This window comes from Gordionus sp. m RMFG-2023, chromosome 3 (assembly GCF_954871325.1).
Source record: "Gordionus sp. m RMFG-2023 chromosome 3, tfGorSpeb1-WG-v2, whole genome shotgun sequence".
NCBI classification, from domain to species: domain Eukaryota; kingdom Metazoa; phylum Nematomorpha; class Gordioida; order Chordodea; family Parachordodidae; genus Gordionus; species Gordionus sp. m RMFG-2023.
In genome coordinates, this window is record NC_088777.1 from 29791235 (window position 1) to 29814875 (window position 23641).

General features: G+C 28.7%; 1 protein-coding gene across 4 annotated transcripts in view; it reads left to right on the forward strand.

Annotated features, from left to right (window-relative positions):
* Nucleotides 1–17137, forward strand: part of LOC135927455 (uncharacterized) — a 61504-nt gene extending 44367 nt beyond the window's left edge. For 2 of the 4 annotated variants that reach the window (XM_065463445.1, XM_065463446.1), the window contains exons 9-12: nt 10036–10138; nt 10745–10814; nt 10873–10957; nt 16759–17135. In XM_065463445.1, coding sequence (XP_065319517.1) covers nt 10036–10138; nt 10745–10814; nt 10873–10957; nt 16759–16843 — 343 coding nt within the window. In that variant the 3' untranslated portion in view covers nt 16844–17135. Of the gene's footprint in view, nt 1–10035; nt 10139–10744; nt 10815–10872; nt 10958–16758 lie in introns of all 4 variants that reach the window. The other 2 variants (XM_065463447.1, XM_065463448.1) reach the window with 2 other exon arrangements.
* Nucleotides 17138–23641: the final 6504 nt, after the last annotated feature.

The following is a 23641-nucleotide window of genomic DNA, read 5'->3' on the forward strand; positions in this document are numbered from 1 at the left end:
GTGTAAATTGAAAGTATGAAATAGAATTTACTGATGATGATGGTCGTGTCTTTGATGGTTTTGCTCGATGTGGTATTTTGATGATGATGTGATTTCCTTGCTCGTAGTTAGCCATAAATAACCTGAAATAAAGCGTGTTAATTGAAAGTATAAAATAGAATTTACTGATGATGATGGTCGTGTCTTTGATGTTTTTGCTCGATGTGGTATTTTGATGATGATGTGATTTCCTTGCTCGTAGTTTGCCATAAATAACCTGAAATAAAGCGTGTAAATTGAAAGTATAAAATAGAATTTACTGATGATGATGGTCATGTCTTTGATGTTTTTGCTCGATGTGGTATTTTGATGATGATGTGATTTCCTTGCTCGTAGTTTGCCATAAATAACCTGAAATAAAGCGTGTAAGTTGAAAGTATAAAATAGAATTTACTGATGATGATGGTCGTGTCTTTGATGTTTTTGCTCGATGTGGTATTTTGATGATAGTGTGATTTCCTTGCTCGTAGTTTGCCGTAAATAACCTGAAATAAAGCGTGTAAATTGAAAGTATAAAATAGAATTTACTGATGATGATGGTCATGTCTTTGATGGTTTTGCTCGATGTGGTATTTTGATGATGATGTGATTTCCTTGCTAGTAGTTTGCCGTAAATAACCTGAAATAAAGCGTGTAAATTAAAACTATAAAATAGAATTTACTGATGATGATGGTCGTGTCTTTGATGTGTTTGCTCGATGTGGTATTTTAATGATGATGTAATTTCCTTGCTCGTAGTTTGCCATAAATAACCTGAAATAAAGCGTGTAAATTGAAAGTATAAAATAGAATTTACTGATGATGATGGTCGTGTCTTTGACGGTTTTGCTCGATGTGGTATTTTGATGATGATGTGATTTCCTTGCTCGTAGTTTGCCGTAAATAACCTGAAATAAAGAGTGTAAATTGAAAGTATAAAATAGAATTTACTGATGATGATGGTCGTGTCTTTGATGGTTTTGCTTGATGTGGTATTTTGATGATGATGTGATTTCCTTGCTCGTAATTTGCCATAAATAACCTGAAATAAAGCGTGTAAATTGAAAGTATGAAATAGAATTTACTGATGATGATGGTCGTGTCTTTGATGGTTTTGCTCGATGTGGTATTTTGATGATGATGTGATTTCCTTGCTCGTAGTTAGCCATAAATAACCTGAAATAAAGCGTGTTAAGTTGAAAGTATAAAATAGAATTTACTGATGATGATGGTCGTGTCTTTGATGTTTTTGCTCGATGTGGTATTTTGATGATGATGTGATTTCCTTGCTCGTAGTTTGCCATAAATAACCTGAAATAAAGCGTGTAAATTGAAAGTATAAAATAGAATTTACTGATGATGATGGTCATGTCTTTGATGTTTTTGCTCGATGTGGTATTTTGATGATGATGTGATTTCCTTGCTCGTAGTTTGCCATAAATAACCTGAAATAAAGCGTGTAAGTTGAAAGTATAAAATAGAATTTACTGATGATGATGGTCGTGTCTTTGATGTTTTTGCTCGATGTGGTATTTTGATGATAGTGTGATTTCCTTGCTCGTAGTTTGCCGTAAATAACCTGAAATAAAGCGTGTAAATTGAAAGTATAAAATAGAATTTACTGATGATGATGGTCATGTCTTTGATGGTTTTGCTCGATGTGGTATTTTGATGATGATGTGATTTCCTTGCTAGTAGTTTGCCGTAAATAACCTGAAATAAAGCGTGTAAATTAAAACTATAAAATAGAATTTACTGATGATGATGGTCGTGTCTTTGATGTGTTTGCTCGATGTGGTATTTTAATGATGATGTAATTTCCTTGCTCGTAGTTTGCCATAAATAACCTGAAATAAAGCGTGTAAATTGAAAGTATAAAATAGAATTTACTGATGATGATGGTCGTGTCTTTGACGGTTTTGCTCGATGTGGTATTTTGATGATGATGTGATTTCCTTGCTCGTAGTTTGCCGTAAATAACCTGAAATAAAGAGTGTAAATTGAAAGTATAAAATAGAATTTACTGATGATGATGGTCGTGTCTTTGATGGTTTTGCTTGATGTGGTATTTTGATGATGATGTGATTTCCTTGCTTGAATGGTTTTTCAGAAAAAAATTATTAAGCGTTTTAAAATATAATCAAAATAAGAAATTATAGGTCTTGGTTTTTTTATCAGGACAGACTTGTAATCAGTTTATATAATAAAAAATAAAGAGATTATTAAATTTACTGTTAAGGATGTTGAAGCAATATTACATTGATTTTGATTTTCAGTACTACTACACTTTGATATTGATGCAATAAGGTTTTGCTCTTATCTTTTCTTGCTTCGACAAAGTTCCTGTCTGCGTCTGGCTTTCTTTCTCCTTATGCTGATATTATATTAAAATTTAAAAATATATACCTATTAAATAATTTGAATTTTAACTTATATACACTAAAAAGATATGCATAACTCGATTTTGTAAATTATCATTTTTAACCCCAATAGAAGCAAAATCCAAGTAACTATTGTATGTTATAATAAAGATTGTCTATTCCATTGCTTATCAGATATCCTTAAAAAAACTTAGTTAATATATATATGTATTAATTATATAAAATGTATAGAAAGCAATAAAACAGGACCTTCATGGCAACAATTTTTAAATTTTCTATGAAATGGTTTTTCAGAAAAAAATTATTAAGCATTTAAAAATATAATCGAAATAAGAAATTTTCTTGGTTTTTTTTATCAGGACAGACTTGTAAACAGTTTATATAATAAATAATAAAGAGTCTATAAAATTTACTATTAAGGATGTTGAAGCAATATTACACTGATCGATTTTCAGTACTACTACACTTTGATGTTGATGCAATAAGACTTTGCTCTTGTCTTTTCTTGCTTTGATAAAGTTTCTGTCTCCTTCTGGCTTTCTCCTGGGGCTGATATGTTATTAAAATTTAAAAATATATACCTATTAAATAGTAAGAATATCTATAATATATCAGTTAGTTCTGTATATATATGAGGATGTATAAGATGGTAATGGTTTTATGGTAAAAAAAACATTTAATAGTTTGAATTTTAACTTATATACACTTAAAAGTTATGCGTAACTTATTTTTGTAAATTATCATTTTTAGCCCCCATAGAAGAAAATCCAAGGAGTTTTATGTTATAATAATGATCAGTTATGTCTAAATTTGAGACAAAAATTTATTGTACCTTCCTGGCAGCTAAAATTTAAAAATATAAGAATACCTATTTAATAGTTTGAATTTTAACTTGTGCAGGAATCTAAAAATATAATAAAATAGTAATTAAATCAAAAAATTTACCATTGCCTATAACCTTTTCGTGTTACTTCTAAAAAATGAAAATTTTGTTTTGTGTACCTTCTAAAAAAATGAAAATTAAAGGAGCGGTTAAAAACTATATATAAATTATAATAATATATATATAAATTGTAAATTATGTATAATTGTGTAAGAATATCGATTATCAATTATTTTCAATTCAGTTTGATTTATCGGTTAGTTGGTATTGGAAAATGAATGAATGTTTAATATGATTCTCTGGTGATTTTTAAAAAGAATGTAAAAAATTTAAAAATATCAGAATACCTATTTAATAGTTTGAATTTTAAAGTAGCTACAAACTTTGAATCGTATCTTCTATTTGATTAATTTTGTCAGAATAAGAAAAAAAAATTTGCCGGGATTCGAACCTAAGTCCAATAATCCATTAGATTTGTAAGCGAAGTTCTTGCCGATTGGGCCACAGGCACTTTTCAAAATTAACGATTTTTTAAATATATATTATAGATAAAAAGTGTGACAGTGAGAGCGTAACGCTATTTTTGTGACAAGGCTTTTATATATATTACTAGCTAATAACCCGTCAAGAATGACGGGGAATTAGAATTTTATCCTTTATAACTATTTTTATATCTTTAAAAACTCAATCTATGAAAGGATGATAGATATTAGGGCTCCTAAGTTCTTAAATATAGTCGAGACATCCCGGTGCTTGAGACATTTTCTTTATTGTCAATAAAGGACACAAATATACACCTTGCTCACATTTAAAAGATAAAAGAAAATTTTACCCAATAATTAAGATTTATTACATGGAAACAATGTCTCTTATTGGAACCCCAAATATTACATTATCCACCAGAGCTCCTGTTAGTCAGCATTTCTGTTCACTCCCCACCGCGTGAAGGTAGGAGATGGATTTTAGGGGAGCAAAGAAATGAAAAAAAGAATGAATAAAAGAAGGAAGAAATAGAAAAAAAGAGACAAAGATATGAATTATAAGAAAATATAATAATTGTGTATACCTTAAGACTTAACGATTATGGGGTTCCAACACATATACATTTGTAACCATATAAAAAAATATAATATAGTAAAATTTATTGATAATGATGATGGTATCGTGTCTATGATGTTTTTGGTCGATGTAGTGTCGTTTTATTGATTTCATTTCCTTGCTCGTAACTTGCCATAAATAACTGGAAATAAAACGTGTAAATTGGAAGTATAAAATAAAATTTACTGATGATGATGATGGTATCGTGTCTATGATGTTTTTGGTGGATGTAGTGTCGTTTTTTTGATTTCATTTCCTTGCTCGTAACTTGCCGTAAATAACTGGAAATAAAACGTGTAAATTGGAAGTATATAAATAACTGGAAATAAAACGTGTAAATTGGAAGTATAAAATAAAATTTACTGGTGATGATGATGGTATCGTGTCTATGATGTTTCTGGTCGATGTAGTGTCGTTTTTTTGATTTCATTTCCTTGCTCGTAACTTGCCATAAATAACTGGAAATAAAACGTGTAAATTGGAAGTATAAAATAAAATTTACTGATGATGATGATGGTATCGTGTCTATGATGATTTTGGTGGATGTCGTGTCGTTTTTTGATGAATTAACTTGAAGTTACAGAATTTAATACGTCCTGATATACGACATTAAGAGTAAATACTCTATTATCATTCAAAAGTGTGCCCTGGTATTTTGTAGGTAATATTTTTATTTTCATATTTTTTTTAAATCTGCAACGTGTTAGAGCGACATAGAGCTGACCATGGGAAAACACAGGTTCAGGAGGAAAGAGGCCGACATTGTCGAATGTTTGACCTTGACTTTTGTTTATAGTGATAACAAAAGCAGGAATTATAGGAAATTGGCATCTTTTTAATATGAAAGGCAACCGGGAATCGCTCGGGGAAAGATCAATTCGAGGAATAAAAACGCGATGGCCATTATGCGTCCTTGATAATATTTCAGAATCTATGAAATTATCATATAAATTTTTGATAAGAAGTCGTGTCCCATTGCATAAGCCTCTGCTGGGATTCATGTTACGAAGAAGCATTATTATTGTCCCAACTTTAAGATTTAAAATATGAGGAGGCATTCCTGATGGGGTTTGAGAATGAAGAAATTCAATGGGGAAATTAAGTAAATCCTCAGGATTATCTGTTTGTATAGAATCAGCGCTAAAATATATCTTAGAATTTCCTGGTAGTTTTTGAATAATTTCGTTATTTAAATTTAGGGCTATGTTATTTTTAGTGGTTAATATAATTTTTTTTGAAAATAGGTTAATATCAGATATTTGTATGGAGTCTCCATATATTGATTTGATTAATGAATTTTCTAATAATGAATTTGGGATTTCAATCAAATCTGAAGGGAGTAAAGAATTGGAAACATTTGATAAAGATTCTCCAACATCCAAAAGCCAGGAATTATACTCAACATCTTCAGAAGATAACCGCATATTTTCATTCAGGTGGATAACTTTAAAATAAACCCATAAATCAGAAGACTTAAGACACTATTCAATAATATATGCTTTTGAACTGTTTGGAATGACAGGTAAAGTTTGCCTAAAATCGCCGCCCAATAATATAACTTTACCACCGAATGGGAACTGTTTGCATTATATCTTTAAGTAATCTATCGATACAGCGTAAAGCGTATTTAGTCATCATTGTGGCTTCGTCGATAATAATTAATTTGGACCTTTTAATAACAGTAGCATCAGGGAAATGAAGACTCATGCGAGATACAGAGTTATCAACAATCGGAATAGGTAATTTAAATCCACCATGTATTGTTCTACCCCCTTTTAAAAGAATAGCGGCAATGCCTGTTGTTGCAAACGGTAAAACTATTTGGTTGCGTCCTCTAATGTAGCACATTAGGGTATTATACAAAAAAGTTTTTCCCGATCCACCTGGTCCATCAATATAAAAACAAGGCTGAGGAAAATCATTATTTTCGATAGATTGAACGATTAAATCAAAGGCTGATTTTTGTAAAAAATTTAATTTAGTAATCAGTTTCAATGACTCAGCTGCCTTAAGATCATTATTATAAAAATCATCCTGAGCTATTAAAGTAGGAACAGGCAAATTGAAATTACTACAACGAAAACCATGGTCGTGCAATACTTTTTCTATATCTGATAAGGCCATATTAATTGCAATAGAATCTGTATGTGTATGTGCAAAATCTTCTATCTTATATTTTTTAAATTTTTCCCAGAGGTTATTTGGATTTTCTGGCTGACAAAAAATACAAATAAAGGCAAAAGATTGACGCAACTGTATGGGCATTAAAAATGTTGACGCTTCTTCCATAAATGCTTCCCATTCCTTGTCATCAACCAATAAATTTCTTTTAAAAGCCGCCTCTTTAAAAGTATTATATAAAACTCCATTTACAGTTCTCAAATATTCAAAACTTGTGGCGCCAACAACATGAAGTAATAGTTAACGTAGGAAAAATCTCTCGCCGGATTTAGGATCAACAGTATACATCCTTGAAATTATATTGTTTTGTCTTTGTCTAAGTTTCCACTTATTAAACGTTCCATTGTTTGGTTTTGTTGAATGGTATCTTGTGTAGGAATCTAAAAAAAATAATAAAATAGATTTTAATGGCCCACAGTAATGTTCAACTTGTTCTTGATTTTCAGTATCTTCAAGATGATTGGATGTTGAAGCAAATTGTTTATTTCCAGTATCTTCAAGATGGTTGGATGTTGTAGGAATAAGACTTTGCTCTTTCCTTTTCTTGATACGACAAAGTGCCTGTCTCTTTCTAGCTTTCTCCTTATGTTGATTTATTATTAAAATTTAAAAATATAAGAATTACTCAATTTTATAAAAATAAGTTTAGTTTAAAATATTTATTATTGTGGACATAAAATAAAATTACTAAATATATACTTCATAAACATATTTATAAAAAATAATGGAAAATATTAGAATAGCCCCTCACCTAATAAATATATATTTCGGAATCACATCTTATAAGATAGGAAAAATCTTTCCTCGTCATTCTTGACGGGCTATCAGCTAACATACAATACAAATTTAAAAAAATATAAAATTCTTGTTGAAGCAATAATGCCTTCTTTAGATTTTGGTAGTATGAAACGTTCCATTGTTTGGTTTTGTTGAATGGTATCTTGTGTAGGAATCTAAAAAAAATAATAAAATAGTATTTATAATAATTTTAAATTACATTGCTTATGAGATAACCTTATAAATAAGTTTTTTAAGGTTATCTCATAGGCAATGAATAAAGGTATTCTTTTATTATTATTACAATTTATATGTTAGGTGATGGGGGGGGGGGGGGTTAAGCTTTCATTGATAAAAAAATTCTAAGACAGACAACAATATTCAATATTTTATTGGGTTACAAAACTAATACCAATACAAACCAAAATATAAAACTAATACCACTTAAGCCAATCTCAATAACCGATAAATTCATCTAAAAGTAAAGATATATACATGTTTAAAAGCAATGACAATATTATTTACAATTATACGTCAATACTATTTTTTAATTGTAATAATAATAAAAGTATAAAATAAAATTTACTGATGATGTGGTGTCGTTTTTTTGATGTTTTCCTTGCTCGTAACTTGCCTTAAATAACTGGAAATAAGATGTGTAAATTGAAAGTATAAAATAAAATTTACTGATGATGATGATGGTTGATGGTTTTGCTCGATGTGGTGTCTGTTAAAAAATATAATTATTTACTGATGATGATTGAAGGTTTTGCTCGATGTGGTGTCTGTTAAAAAAAATATCAATTATTGTAATTATTATATTATTATATGTTTTGTAATTGTTTTTTGTATTGAAATTCTTTTTTTGAAAATGGCGGTTCGATTTGGTTTATGAATGCGTGTTTGATATGTTTAAGCTATGATGATTTTTATTGAATATATATTATAGATTTGAATTCCTTAGAGGAATATCTGCAAACATTTTTTTCATACTAATATTCCTTCCTGCCTATTGCCTCAAAATACTTCTGAAATGCTTTCCATGATTTATAGGAGATTAAATCCATTTTGCTAATATGATCTAAATTGGCTTAAAATTGCTATGATAGATAGATAGATAAATTATAGATATATAGAAAGAACAATATATTTGACATCAATTAAGACAAAATATTTACATTTCAACTTAGAAATATAATGCTATTTAAAATATAATATTATAGATGGCGCTAAATATCATGGAGATTAAAACTACAATTTAACATAACTTAAATACTTCCGAATTTGTTAATATTAATTAAATATTATTAAGAATCACTCCCTATTTAAGTAGGACAAACGTCCAATAATTAATAAAGAAGTTGAATAATACATAATATATTAACAAAATTATAATTGACTATTATCAGGTAAAATAATTGACTATTATCAGGTAAAATAATTGACTATTAACAGGTAAAATAATTGACTATATAATGTCACAGTTGTGACAAACCTTTTATTATATAAGATAGATTAATCATATTTAAATTAAATATTATGTTAGAATTTATTTTATTACAAAAACAAACCGGAAAATATATATTTTACGCAATGGATAATTGCAACATGGTCAATTTTAAAATTAGTTGATGATCTATTAAAGTTTCTAACTGATTTTAAACAAATAACCTGTAAAAAATAATCAACTAATTTAATATCAGATTTTTTTATCACTCCTTGGAATGTCGTGAATTCAGTATATATATAAAGATTATCCCAATATAAAGTTATGATTCATAAAACAACAACATTTAAGGGCCCCTGTAGAAAGACTTGTTAGTGATATAAATTCAATATTTTAGCAATAGAATCCTAAATTAGGTATGCGCATTACATAATTATCAGATCTGCGGAGGTACTTTTTAATAAAAAATTTTCAACTCGTTCGTTTAATTTTAAAAATTTTTCGGCCTGGCCCAGATTTTATATTTTCCGGCTCGGCCCAATTTTTCACCTCAACCCAGCTTGAATAATATTTTGCTAGATATATTATCTAAGGATTGAAAAACTGGAAAAATGATAAGTGAATGAATGTGATATATTGTTCTTTGATACACAATTTATAAATATATTTTATTTATTTTTAATTTTTAAAGATAATAATGTTGATTTAAAATTCGACCCAATTCAGTTCGGGTATTTTAAAAAAAATTAGGCCCAGCCTGACCTGTATATTTAAAAATAAAAAATATGGGCCGAGAGGTCTCTGATAATTATAATAAAAATATATCTTGCGTAAAATTATTTCTATACTTAGATACCTTGTAAAAAATTGTTTCTGTGCAGATATAATGTAAGAATTATCAAGATATATATTCTTTTTCAGCCGCTGTACCTATATCTAAATCCATTTGGATAGTATTTTTAACAACTCTGATTCCTGGCGATCACCGAGGTGGATTACTATTAATTTTAAATATATTAATTGCAGTTTATAGCTCTGTTACATATGTCCATTTAAATTTGGATAAAATAGTTCATCTTTCCCACTTATCACTGATATCTTCTTAAATATATGTGCTTGTAAGCTTAAAATTTTACATTAACCTAACTTGTTCAAATTTTACCAGAATCGATTCGGATCAGTTAAAAATTCTATTTTTTTTAGCATATTCGCATTTATTATACTTTATAATTTAATTATCTATTTATAAGGTTGATGTCAGCCCAAGAATTTGTTGTAGTCTTAAAGAAATATTTTAACTTTACCCTTGGTTCCCAATTATTGTACAGTTTCGAAAGACCTCAATATGCTGATGTATACATCTTATTCACTGTTTTTTTAAATAAATATATACATCTAATATTATTTTTGATCATTTGGTATAAAATTTAAATTTGAATATAAAATATTATAGGGGGTTAAATATGATATTAATTAATTATTATCAGACTTGTTAATATTTATATTTTTATCAAATAACTTATTTTACGATAGAATGTAAAATAACTCGGAATAATTAATTTTTAATCAATAAAACAATTTGTGAAAATTAAATATTTTTTTTATATTAAAATTTGAGAATTAACTATTTTAAGAAAGTATCCATTTTTCAATACATTATCGGGCAAAGACGACGAACATTAAAAATTTTTATCGATACAATGTATTGATCTGATATATATTATCACGATACTTTACTTTTACCAACTCTGATTATTATGCCTCATTTACTAAAATTTAAAATTTTTCATTTTTTTAAAAATTGGCCTAGAAAATAAGTTTTAAATTGTAAATTCATTTTTTGGTCTTTCTAAATAGAATTTAAAATCTGAACTAAAAGAGGTTCCGGTTTCTAAACTCTTAATTTTTTATTACGAATTTTTAAAAATTCAAATTTTATTGACTATTTTTCAAAACTAGGTCTTAGAAGAACATTCGAATAATGCCTTAGTAGACGTTTATGGATGCGTTCACTTCCTTAGATTATTCGGTAACAAATTCACTAAATAAAAAATAATACTAATGAAAATATGTTTGTTATTAATTAGTCAACCTGTTCGAAAAACTTAAAGAATTTCAGTTATCTCCACAACAAATCGCGTTCCTAATTCCATTCCTGAAAGATTTATTTATGTATCGACTTTTTTCAATTTTATACTTACTACTTCTCCTTTACTTACCTTTTAATGAGTTACATTATTGAATATATCGAGCACGGAGATTCCAAGCCACTAAAAAATTGAATTTTTTAAGATAGGCTTCTTTTTTGTAAATTTTAGATATAATTCCTTTTTTTGTTATTATAGATTGAATTCATTATTAAATGTCGTAATCTCATTAATTGAATGATATTCAATATTTTTTACCTCAAAGATAATTATAAGGTTCATGTAGCCTACTAATGGGGAAAGTTTTAGCCTCCTACCATTAAACCATAAAGATATCAATTATAAGGGTATGAAAAATTACCTTTTTACGGGTGTCAGTAACAGTGGCATAGACAGGGCCGTAGCCAGGAATTTTCAGTTCGGGGGTCAGCTGCTTGCTTAGGGGGGCCACTATTTTTTTTAAATAAAACAAATAATTAAGCATTCATAGAAATTTTTATTAAAAAAATATTAATGTTATATGAATAAAAATAATACTATAATATGAATATACAAAATAATACTATAATATAATACGACAATTTTTTATTTTTAAATTTTAACATAAATGAATTAAAAGATTAATTCTGTATAATTCTTTTTTCATTAGCCATTAATACTACATTTTGTTTACGTTGATCTTTCATCGACTCTCTAGTGCTCGATAGAACTCTCACTAGTGTACGTTGATACCACAATGATGGCTGCTGAATAGCATTTATAAAATTCTTTAAATGCAAGATGATATTTTTTTTTATACATAATATTTTAGGATATTTTCAAAATTATGTGTTTCTTTAACTTATGCAACTAATAATCCTTTAGCTATTTCCATTTCATGATGTAAAGTTTCCATATTTAAGTTATAATTATTCTAATCGGGCCATTTTGTCCGGTATAAAATAATCAGGGTCAAAGGGGGACAATGCATTAAAACTTGATAGAAGATTATAATCATCTTGTGTAAATCTATCTAATAAATTATCAACAAAGTAATCAATAATTCCTTTTGAAGAACTTCAATTGGAGTCTTTTTCACAATCAAATTATAATTTGGTCTCGACTAAAAAATCTTGAAAATTTAAAGGCGTTTTACGTATCCTTGGTGATTTGTGGGGTTTGCTAAAAGTTTTTCAGCCTTTATTCTAATCAAATCAATAGAATTATTGCTTCTTATATTTTTTAATATATTGATCGTGGAATCAATACAATTTTTAGCATCCACTTGATAAGTACCTACTGAAGATACTTATATAGTGGATCTATTGTTTTTAATATCTCATAAATTATAGTGGCTAATATAACGTAATTAATAAACGTATTGAGATAAAAGACCAGAGGCTTCAATAGAATCATGAGTGGAAACCTCTGAATTAAGAGTTCTAAAAGTAAACCAATACTGCACCAATAGCCTCAAAATTAATATAAATGATGCGAGATGTTTCTAAATGACCAGTCCACCAACCTCTGGTCTAAAAGTCTCTTGAGTATCCTGCATTTACAGGATGCGTTAAACCGCTTAAAAAATTATGCAATGCATTGAATAAATTAAAAAAATTAGAAATGATAACAATATTATTATACCAATTTTGAACCACAAGATGCAACATGTGGTTGTAGCAATGTATAAAAGGAACTTTTTTGTTAATTTTTTTTTGAAATAGGGTTTGCACTCCTCCATTTCGGCCAGACATAACGTTTACACCATCATATGTTATCATATTCGTTGAATTAATATTTAACTCATTAAGTTGCTTTAAAATGCAATTAGTAATGCTTTCAGCAGAAAGAAATTCCTATTAAATTTTCTTGGACTTTCCCAGAAAAAAAATATAGCGAATAATTATGCTCAGAGTTTCATAACCTTATGCATCTTTTGTCTCATCAGCCATAAGACAAATAAAGCCATCTCACTTTTGTTATATTTATCTGAAATATATTCAAGCACCATATCTGCCATATTTTTAGAATCTGGGGTGATGTATATTGGGCATTTTTAGGTATAAATTTCATAATTTTATTTAATTCAGGATTTTTTTGGATGGTGTATTGCTATAAATAGTCCAGAAAGAATAAATTATGTTTTCTACATTTGCAGCATCCGTAATATTGTTGAACCAGTCTCACGGAAAGGTAACTCCTGTATGTTAAGAAATATCATGAAATCTTGATTTAAGATCCTAAAGATTACGGTTAATTTGTTGGCTTACCAAAATTGTTGTTATCTCAGTATTTTCTTTATGATGCTAAAATATTCACCGCTGTTTTAAATAACTGGTTATATCGGGGTTAGATAATATTATTTTGTCTAACCTAATCGGACCATTTTTAAAAATCGGCCCAAATTGAGCTGTTTAGCAACACTGCACAATTACCAAATTTTAAATAAGAACCTTTTTTATTTTAATAAATATTTACGGATCGGTATCAATCTGTTTCCTTAGATTTGATATATATATATATATCAAGCCTTGAGTAACCACTTGATTAGCTTCAGAAAATCCCTGTTTTTTTATGATTTGCACCTAGATCTATATCAGAGACCTTCAAAAGATAATAATATTGTGATTGAACCATAATAAATAAAATATTATCATTGAAATAAGTACAATTTAAACGTTAAAATAAAGCGCCTATTAATGTTTTACACAAACACGTGAAAATGATAAAATATGAATGAATAATGATTTATTATTGGATAAAAATAAAACAGGATAGGAAGAAATTTACAAACAAGACATGTTTTTTAAATAAATATTTAAAAATATAAAAATAATCAATTACAAAAATTTTTTTTTAAATTTGAGGGGCTGGAAAAATTTATGGGGGCCATTTTTTGGGGCTTAAGATTTTTTCTGGGACCATAAAAAAATTTGGGGGGGGGGGGGGGGTGGTCTGCCTCTCTCGTGGTTTAGGCTCTGGGCATAGATAAGGGATGGCTTGAGTTTAACCCCCCACCCCCATGTTAACTATGATTAGATAAAATTTTGGGTTTTCATAATACTTTTATATATCTTATATGAAAATTTTCTTTTATTTCTTTAGAATTTATAAAACCCTCTCTTTAATTTAGTATTTGTATAAAATCATCTCGGAAATTTCTTCATTTAAAAAAAAAAATTGAAAAAATCCTAAAAACCTAAAAATGAATAACGGAACCGATCCTATAATTCATATGCAATTTAACTTTTAAATATAAAGGCGAACTTAGCATTACTTTACTTAAAAATCGCTAAACCTTAGCTCTTAAGGGTCATCTATTATAAATAAAAATTCACCTTAACCAATACATCTTTGATATCATATTTTCGAAATATGGCCGGTTATTTCTTTATCTTTTTATGCTAACTTTACTAAATTATAAAGTCAAAGCTACATAGACTTCCAGTCTCATATTTTATAATACTATAAAAGTTGATGTTTTAATGATGAAGTAATTATTTTAAATATTTTCTTGTTTATTTAATATTATAATTGCTAACGTTCTTCTATATTTTTTGTTCTATCTTGAATCTTGTTACCAATTTTAAACTTTTTCTTATTTTGCTAGCCACTTTTTTATTTAAGCTGTTTACCAAAGGGATTAAAGTATTAAACTAAAATGTATACTAGTTAAACCTTACATATTGGTCTACGGTTTGATACAGATTCATATAAAATTTTTGAAATCTCCATTTAAAATATGAGATTTTGACTATAATATTTCTATAAAATCCAAGAACAAATAATATATATAAATCGTAGAATCATAAGATTCATAAATATTTTGAATCGCGGAGAAACCTCATAATGTATTTAAACGTAATTGGTTTAAAATCTGATAGTTAAAATTCAGTCTATGGCGTGCCAATAATTTTTATTTTATTTTTAACTAGTTTCTGTTTACTGACTGCAAAAACTTATTAATTAATTAGTACGTACTTATGCATTACATATATACGCACTCATATTTTCAATGCTTTTATTATTTCTGTTCATCTCACAATCTTGGTAATTTTTTTTATTTTGCCAATAATTTTCTTTCCATTTAAACCATCTACCAAGCAGAATAAAACAATAAAATGTGCTAATAAAGCACTACTTAGCTTGACTCACTTCACGCTTAAAAATGACCTCGTAGTTTTCATTATGTTTACAAAATTATTTTTATGAATTTCTAAATTGATTGAGGAATTAATAAGTAGCAGGCATAGCAGATATTTAGCTCTTGTATACTTAGTTAAAATCAAGCCTTCCGATGACGATCTTACAGTGTCCGGTTACGAATTTCTGGAAAGATTTCCCTATCCGCTGACTAGCTAAGATTTGCTATTGAAGTACGGCCTTGCAAAATATTTCTACCATACCAATGTTAACATTGTGAAACCAACGTTGAAGGGTAGACATTGTCGCTTTGTTGAGGCCGTTTCCCACGGCGCACCAAATATAATGATATCATATTACGTGCTCTCAAATCCTCAGGCATTCCATTTAGACTCAAACCAATCGGTATTTTTAGAACCGATGGAAAACGTCCTAATAGAATATCCTTAAAATCTTGGTCAAGGGGTCAGCTCCTGGTTTGGGACTTCATGTGCATTGATCCAAGTGCACCATCCAACTACAAAATCGATGCTCTTGCCCTCGCAGAAACCCGGAAAATCACCAAATACAGTTCCATAGATCCTTTTTTCTCATTCATACCCATCGTAGCTCCATTCTCACCACCTTCGGTAGCAAAGCTCAACCCTTTTTTTAAAGAATTTAGCAGACAGATTCGTGAAAAAACCCATCAGCTTAAGTAATCCCTTTTAAGGCAAGGACTTGCTACCGTCATTATTCGATCTAACTATCTAAGTTTTATCTCTTCCATCGAATAATCTTACATGCTTCATTATACTTTCTTTCTTCCCTTCTCCTTCCAAGTTTTTATTGACTATTATCTTTTTTAGGCATTCTCTTTTTAAAATCCCCAATCCTTTCTCCTAAATTCTATTTTTATAATTTTCACCTTCATTAATTTTATATTAGGCAAAAACAATTAAATTATAATTAATAATATATTATATCAGCCTATTCAAATAAAGAAACCAATAACCAGTTTGTGAAAAAAATTATTCTAAAGCATGATGCCAATTTTGGGAATTTTGTTTTCGTCTAATAACCTTTTTTTAAATACTGTCAGCCAAACGGATTAAAATAATAAATGATTCAAAGCACTAAACATTTTAAAAATTTTAGAAAAAATGCTTTCAGTCATTTTTAATCTTGGAATTTTTTAAAGTAGATCCTTTACTACTTTATTTATAAAAACTAGTAAAAAACTTTTATAATATTTTATTTAATAATCCTAATTTGATTAATGTTTTATTATCAATTTTGCTTATGAAGTCGTCAAGTCTACTTCTAAATTATTTTGTATTCATAGTATAATAATTTTATAATGATATTGGACAATATATTTTGTATAAGTACGCCTTATTCTGATAATAGATTTATTATTTACAAGTGCTTAGTTTTTAAGTAATCATTAATTTAATGACGATTAACTAGTAAAAAGGGGTTAATTTTTATGCCTTTTTATCCTTAATTTCTGCAAAGGTATAACAAATATTTTGCCAAAATATAGGTTACATAAACCTTAGTTTGTATACTAATTTTTTTTAAAAAAATTCTTTTTTCTCTAAAATAATTTCCTAAAGTTTAGAATGCTAATATGATTGATATATATTATCTTGGGGAAAATATTTTACATTCATTTTAGTATTGTATTAATACTTTTTCTTTGTTTATTAAAAATATTTTTAGATATCTCAATCAAAACTTATATAATTACATAAGAATTGATGACTATGAATGTGCACCACCAGATTATTATAGGAAAATAATTTAATTTTTTGGCCTATCGAAATTTTCATAACTATATTAGGTGTACGACTATGTGATATTATACCCTTTATGTTTCAGAATGATTTCTTGATCACGCTTATATTATCGTAAATATATGAATCCACATTTTGATATTTATAAAATTGAAAAATGTTGCTTATTATTTGTCAAATTGATAATATGCTAATTTTATATTATATAATCTATTTATTTTTATATTATGGTATTTAAATTACGAATTAATATATTGATATAATGGCAATACTATCTGTCCGTTATTTTTTCTCCTTCAGTATTATACAATTCCTTTATTTAGTATGAATATATCACATGATAAAATGGTATATAATTAATATTCGTATATACATGCATGATTGATTAGTATATGTCATTTATAACATTAATAATATATCTCATTTATAACATATCCCCACACATGATCTTACAACTCCTCAATCAGCCGATTTGTAGGTTTCCTAGCTCTTTGTGATTTCCGCGTTTCTAGTTTTCCATCATCTTCCACATTTTCTAAAATCTCAACTATATCCGACTCTCTATTTTTTATATTTTCTTCCTCTCTCTCTTACTCCATATTTTTTCCCCCTGGCCCAGACTTTTCCATTTCTTTAGCTACCTCCCTTTTTTGAAGTTGATCCGCATGCTTCCGTACCATTCTATCCTAGCTTTCTACCAAATAAGAATATCTACCAGTTCTGGATTTTATAACTCCTTCTCTCCAACCTGAATTTACATTATGCACTCATACCGGTTGTGCAATCTCAAATTCTCTCATTTGACTATGTTCATCATGCGCTGCTTTGTCGTATATTCGATCATTCCATTTCATTTCTAACATTTGGATGTAACCAAATCCCGTTTTTAAATTTCTCCCCAATAATAACTTTGCTGGTGAACGTCCAATTGATTGATGTTCACCCATTCTATATGCTATCAAAACTTCTCCCATGGCTTCCTCAGGCTCCCTGATGTCTTTCCTAGTTGCAAAATATCGACTCTTGAGGGTTCGTATTGTTCTTTGCGCTAAACCGTTCGTTTTTGGATGGTACGGTGTTCTATGTATCAATTTAATATTTTTCTCGAAACAAAATTTTCGAAATTCTCCAGAAATAAATTGCGGTCCATTATCTGATACAATTTGTCTAGGTGTTCCAAACCGTGCGAACCATTTCCTTAAAGCCCTGATCATTGTCGTGGACGTGGTCTCTTTCATTAACTCAACCTCAACCCATTTAGTATGTGCATCAACTCCAACTAACCATGAATACGAATCAATAGGTCCCACGAAATCCTAATGAATTCGTTCCCATGGCATATTAGATATGTTCCACGAATATAAAGGAACCTCCATAATATTCGACCGGTTACTTTGACATGGCATACATTGACGAACATATTGTTCAATGTCTTTATCGCGATTAGGCCACCAACAATACATTCTAAAAATTGATTTCATAGCATTTATTCCTGGATGTTCTCTGTGTATAATCGTTAATATTGATTTCCTCAAAACGGTTGGAATTACCAACTTCCCATTCCATTCAATAACATCATGATCTACTGACAATTCCTCTCTACGATTATAAAAATAAACTAACTGTATCTTTTTTCGCATCAAAATCCACCCATCCACGTTCAATGTTTTTAACTACTTTTTTAAACAAGCTATCATTCCTTGTCTCTTTTTGGATTCAACTTGACTAATATTTATATCGTGCAAATTTATAGCTCTGATTTTTACCTCATGTTTTTCATCGTTATTTGATTCTATGCCTTCTACTGGAAACCTAGATAAAGTATCAGCTACTTTATTTTCTTTTCCTGGAACATATTCAATATCAAAATCATATGCGGACATTTTCCAAGCCCAATGCGTTAATCGACTATTGGATATTTTTTGTAGTTCCCGTTTATCACCAAATAATTTTTTCAAAGGTTTGTGATCTGTTCGCAATATAAATTTTCGACCAAATATGAAAGTATGAAATTTTTCCATTTCAAACAAAAGTGCTCGTGCCTCTTTTTCTATTGGTGCATAATTTTTCTCTGACTCCAATAATGTTCGCGAGGCAAATGCGATAGGTCTGCTAATACCTTTTTTTTACTAAATGACCCAACACAGCTCCAAAACCAGTGTTGGGGGCGTCACATTCCAATATAATTGGCAAATATGGAATTAGCGTTTTATTTGTTGACAAAAGCTGTTTTATTTTATCAAATACCTCTTGTTTCCTGTCCGACCAACCCCAGCAACATTTAATGCTTGTTAGTTTATGCAGTGGAGTGGCAATTCCATGCAAATGTGGCAAAAATCTCTCGTAATAATTCACAAGTCCTAAAAAAGATCGTAATTGGTGTATATTATTAGGAGTTGGTATCCTTCGAATAGCATCTATTTTTTCTTTCACTGAGTTTATTCCATTTTTGTCTATTACAAAACCTAGAAAAAAAACTGATTCATTTAAAAAGCGTATTTTGGTCCATTTTCCCTTCATACCCACCTGTTTTAATTTCATTAATACTTTTTTTACGTTATTCAAATGTTCTACATCATTTTTCCCCGTTATGATAATATCGTCAAGATATACTCCTGTCATTTGACAGTCTTGTAATAAATTATCCATATATCTTTGGAAAATGGTCGGCGCAGTAGAAAGACCGAAAGGCATACTTTGATATTGGAAATAAACAATATGGGTTGATATGGTTAAATATTCTTTTGAACTTTCTTTTATTGGTAATTGTAAATATGCATCTTTCAAATCTATTATCGTAAATTTCAACCCATCTTTTAATTTGGTTATAAGATCATCCACCGTTGGTATAATATGATAATTGTATAAAATATATGGGTTTAATTTCACCTTAAAATCCGTACAAATCCTGATTTCTCCATTTGTTTTGCGTCGTTTACTGTTGGAGTAGCCCATGTCAAACATTTTTTTGTTAGGTCAATCTCCTTCAATATTCCTGATTTAACCAATCTATCGAGTTCCATTTCAATTGGTTTTCGTAATGGAAAAGGTACTCTACGAGCTGGCCATGATTTCGTTGCTGCCTCACTCAGGTGTATGCTAACTTCCATATCATTCACCCGTCCTGGCTTGTCATCAAAAACACTGAAAAATTCTGTCGTCATGCCAGCAATTTGTTTATCGGTTGTCATAACCTCTTTACTTGTGATACTATGTATAGTAACTTGTCGTGAGATAAACATATTAAATGCCAGAATCCATGGTAGTCCAAATAAAGGTATGTCATTTGAACGGGTCACCACAATCGGTAGTGATCTGCTTATATTTTCAAGACGAACCCTTACCATAGTCTCACCAAGTACATCCAGCGGTTGGTTACCATATACTGACAAAGGTTTGGTTGGTTTAAGCTTGGGTCGGTCAATTTCATCCCAATATTGTTTCCCAATCACCGATACCTATGCCCCCGTATCATAGTCAAAATCTATAGGTACTCCATTTATCCTAACATATATCTTCGCACTATTTCTACCAATTTGGGAAATATTATTAATTGAATCTGATGAGTCATTGTCATCTTGATGCATAGCATGTAACTTCCATCCCTTACAATATTTAGCATAATGCCCTACCTTTTGGCAATTATAACATTTCACCCTTGATGCAAAACATTGAAAGGGGGGGGGGGGTGAGTTCTTCCACATTTTAAGCATTTATTGTATTTACACATATCGTTATTGTTAAATTTATTGTTATCTCTGAACTTAAAATTATTATTATTGTAATAACTAAAATTTCCTTGTCTTTATTATTATTATATGGATACTTTTGATTAGAAAAATTTCCTTGATTATTCTCTATCTGCTCCTTAGGTTTTATTTTTTTTACCGTCATATTTATCACTTCATCCTCAGCCCTTTCCATTGCCAAAGTCATATTTAAAACCTGTTGAAAACTCACCCTTTTTATCATGTCATTTATTCCATCTGGAAATCTGGTGCGAATATCTTTCTCCAATGCACCCATTTTGATTCCAGCCACCATCTGATCCCTCAATCTCCCATCCAGGTCAGATTCAAATTTACACTCTTGTGCCAATTTTTTAAGTCGGTCTGCAAACTCAGCAACTGCTTCACCATCCCCTCTTTCTATCCGAATAAACTTAATTCTCGAGCTCAATAACTTTGAAATAGGCTTAAATATTTTTTTACCCACTTCATATATCTCCTCATAATTAAGTTCTTTCAAAATTTTATCTCTGCCAAATTACTAATCCCCATATAAGCAAATAATATTTTTTTCTAGGTTTTACCTCCAACATATCATCTAGATATTCAATATAATCTTGAAAGTTGTTTTGTTTGTCATAATTTTCAAATTTTACTTGTATAACATTATTTACTGGATTAATATTATTCGTTTCATTTGTATTCAACTACATCACTAGTAATTGGTTCTTTATTCATAATGAGATCGTCGCTAATATACAATTCCTTTATTTAGTATGAATATATCACATGATAAAATGATATATAATTACAATTCGTATATACATACATGATTGATTTGTATATGACATTTATAACATAATAATATATATAATATATCTCATTTATAACAAGTATTAAATTTTCAAAAATAAGGTATTACAATTTCTTAAGTCTTGATAAGTATACTTTTTTCTAAAATAGATAATTGAAACAACATAGGACATTAATCTAAAAAAAATAATACGGATGTACATATATTTTTTATCGGAATATTGTTTGGTATAACAGTTCAAATTCATTTTAAAAAGTACATTATAAACAAACGATTAATTGTAAAAGTTAATTGAAAATTAAAAATAATTCCTAAAAAGAATTATCAAAAATGTAAAAATAAATTGAGAAAAAATCAGAAAAATAAAGAATAAAATGATTTAAAGAGATTTAAAAGGTTAGATATGTATGTAAAAGATTACAATATAAGGAGAAAGAATTATAAAAAGTCAAAATATTGTTATGTAGGATGAAAAAAGAGGAAAGAATTGTTAAAAAATGTAGTAGAAGAAGAAAAATAAAATAAAAAAATTATAAATTATTTTTAAAAAGACAAAAGTTAATTATCAAAAATGAGAAGAAAAATAAATTGAGAAAAGATATAGTAAGAAATATAAATTAAATCGCAAAAAGTTAGAAATAAAATAAGAAGGAAAATTGACAAGAAAAATAAAGATTTTACTTTTTTGATTGACACTTTTCCTTTTGGGAATTATCCTTTTTTGAATGACAGTTTTCCTTTTTTGATCGAACTTTTTCCTAAGCCTTTGGGACTTTTCCTTTATTGATTAACATTTTCTTTTTTTGATTGAACCTTTTCCTTTTTTGATCAGACCTTTTCCTTTAATGATTGAAACTTTTCCTTTTTTGATTTGGTAATTTTCCTTTTTTGAATACTCTTGTAAAAATAATTATATTTAAGCGTAGATATCTTTTAACAATAAATCATTTTCTTCATTTATTGTTAAATATTAAACATAAAGAATAAAATTAATAACCATTAGTGCTCTAAACGTTACTACAAAGAAGAAACTCGTTACGACTGAAAAAAGGAACGCGTTACCGTTACTCGGTACCTTTTTAAAAAGAAACGCGCGGTTACTTAAAAAAATTAAATATTATATACAAAAGAAAATATTTTTTTCTTGCAATATATGAAGGATTGGGTGAAGATAACATCTTTATTCTTTATGTTTATATAGTTAGATAAATCATGCAGAATTGTAATATAATCAATGACATATATAATACCTAGACTGACGATTCATTCATTAAAATGCATTTTTAAGCGTCGTTAAAAGCAAATCAGCTGGACGCGCCATTTTGGTAACACATATAGTAATTATTCTCATGTTAAAAACTACTATTAAATTGATAACTTGCTTCCTTATTATCACGATGATCCGGTAATTCTTTAATAAAGTTTGCATCAGATATAGGAATAAATTAGGCTCGTGTTTAAAATTTTTATAATGATTAGTGTAACCAAGATGGCGTCTCCAGCTGATTTGCATTGATGTATACTTTTAATGAATGAATCGTCAGTCTAATGTCATTGGATATAATAACTTTTTTTATTCAATATATTATTACAATTACAATTTGATTATTCATATTAAAATAAATAGATTTTTCTTTTTTATATTATTATGAATTACATTTTATATCTGTTTTAACCAAAAAAAATGTTCCTTTTATATTTTTTTTAAACAATAAATAAATCATGAAATAACCAATTATATAAAATGAAAATGTTCGTTTAAAATTGAATTTAACTTCATATCAAAAAATATATCAATTGTCAAAATAAATTGATTTTAAAATAATGTTAATACTATAAAATAAAACGTTATTATAAAATAATCTCGATCACTTATTTAACTTCAAAGAAATTCGACTTATGTTTTCCTTGGATATGTTGAGTGGTAAAGGCTATCGACGTTCAGGATCGCCACGCAATACGCCACTCATGTTCATGGTGCAATCTCATACGGAACGATAGCTTGGTAAAGTAAAGGCAGCCCTTAGCTAACTTCCCAATCGGATCGCTTGTGCATGGTATCGGGCATCTAGATTTATCTCGAGCAAGGTTTATGTTGTCCTTCAGCCAGTCATCCAATTACTAAGTCGTTGCGATCTTTTCACACGGAACTCTCCTTGAAGGTATGATCTTAGGCACTGCATCGGGCTTCAAGTGAACTTTCTCTTGTCTGACCATTTTGGGTTTGTACGAGTAAGTTGATGTTGATTCGAGGTCTTTTTTGTTGT